This window comes from Neopelma chrysocephalum, unplaced genomic scaffold (assembly GCF_003984885.1).
Source record: "Neopelma chrysocephalum unplaced genomic scaffold, ASM398488v2 Primary Assembly neopelma1_96289, whole genome shotgun sequence".
NCBI classification, from domain to species: Eukaryota; Metazoa; Chordata; class Aves; order Passeriformes; family Pipridae; genus Neopelma; species Neopelma chrysocephalum.
The window spans coordinates 30805-32176 of NW_020924937.1; the positions used below are offsets into that span (position 1 = coordinate 30805).

Genomic DNA, 1372 nt, shown 5'->3' on the forward strand with positions numbered 1-1372 from the left:
AGGTGGATCCCAAAAAAAGCCACATTCCAGCACTTCCCTACTCAGCCCTGTGGGAACATCCCAAAAAAAGGCGGGAAAAGCCCAACTCGAGGAATTTCCCCCCAAATTCCAGAGGTTTGGAAGCACAGGACAGGCTGGAGTGACACCACTTGCTCTTCCCTGCCTTCCCAAGAAAGTGTGGGAGCCGGAATTCCAGGAAAAAGCGGGAAGCAGGGGGGTTACTCACCCCTTCCAGGGATTTCTGGATGTTCTCCCTGGCTCTGGCGATGTCCCGCAGGATGGTGCTGGCTCCGTTCTCCTGCAAAAAGTGTGGAAAGAACCCACATTTTCCTTGGAAAACTCATGGAAAAACTCATGGAAAAGCAAGCAAAAGCGAGCCCTGACTCCAAGTCTTGTATCCAGACCCAAAATTCCAGCACACAAGGAATTTTTTTCCCTGTTTTCTGCCTGGAAACCGTGGGAAGCTCCCAGAGGGTTGGAATGACACCAGTATTCCCTAAAAATCCAGCCCCAGGCAGATCTTTTCCATAAAATTCCCTGTGTTCATGCTGGAAGTGTCAGCCCAGATTCCAAGTCTTGTATCCAGACCCAAAATTCCACCACACAAGGAATAATTTTCCCTGTTTTCCTGCCTGGAAACCTTGGAAAGCTGCCAGAGGGTTGGAAGGACTTCAGGATTCCTTAAAAAGGGTTGGAGTGACTCCAGGATTCCTTAAAAATCCAGCCCCAGGCAGATCTCTTGGAATATTCCCTGTACTCAGGAAGTGACAACTGTGATTCCAACTTCGTATCCAGACCCAAAATTCCACCACACAAGGAATTTTTTTCCCTGTTTTCCTGCCTGGAAACCTTGGAAAGCTGCCAGAGGGTTGGAATGACTCCAGGATTCCTTAAAAATCCAGCCCCAGGCAGATCTTTTCCATAAAATTCCCTGTGTCCAGGAAGTGACAGCCCTGATACCAACCTCGTATCCAGACCCAAAATTCCAGCACACAAGGAATTTTTTTCTCTGTTTTCCTGCCTGGAAACCTTGGAAAGCTGCCAGAGGCTTGGAATGACTCCAATACTCCTTAAAAAGGGTTGGAATGACTCCAGGATTCCTTAAAAATCCAGCCCCAGGCAGATCTCTTGGAATATTCCCTGTGTCCAGGAAGTGACAACTTTGATTCCAACCTTGTATCCAGACCCAAAATTCCAGCACACAAGGAATTTTTTTCCCTGTTTTCCTGCCTGGAAACCTTGGGAAGCTGCCAGAAGGTTGGAATGACTCCAGGATTCCTTAAAAATCCAGCCCCAGGTAGATCTCTTGGAATATTCCCTGTGTCCAGGAAGTGACAACTGTGATTCCAACCTCGTATCCAGACCCAAAATT

The 1372-nt window shown here is 47.8% G+C and overlaps 1 protein-coding gene across 1 annotated transcript in view; it reads right to left on the reverse strand.

The window, feature by feature from the left end:
- Positions 1-1372, reverse strand: part of LOC113981229 — a 12999-nt gene that overhangs the window by 8902 nt on the left and 2725 nt on the right. Inside the window, exon 2 of the mRNA XM_027708514.1 lies at positions 227-339. Coding sequence (XP_027564315.1) covers positions 227-339 — 113 coding nt within the window. The remainder of the gene's footprint in view (positions 1-226; positions 340-1372) is intronic.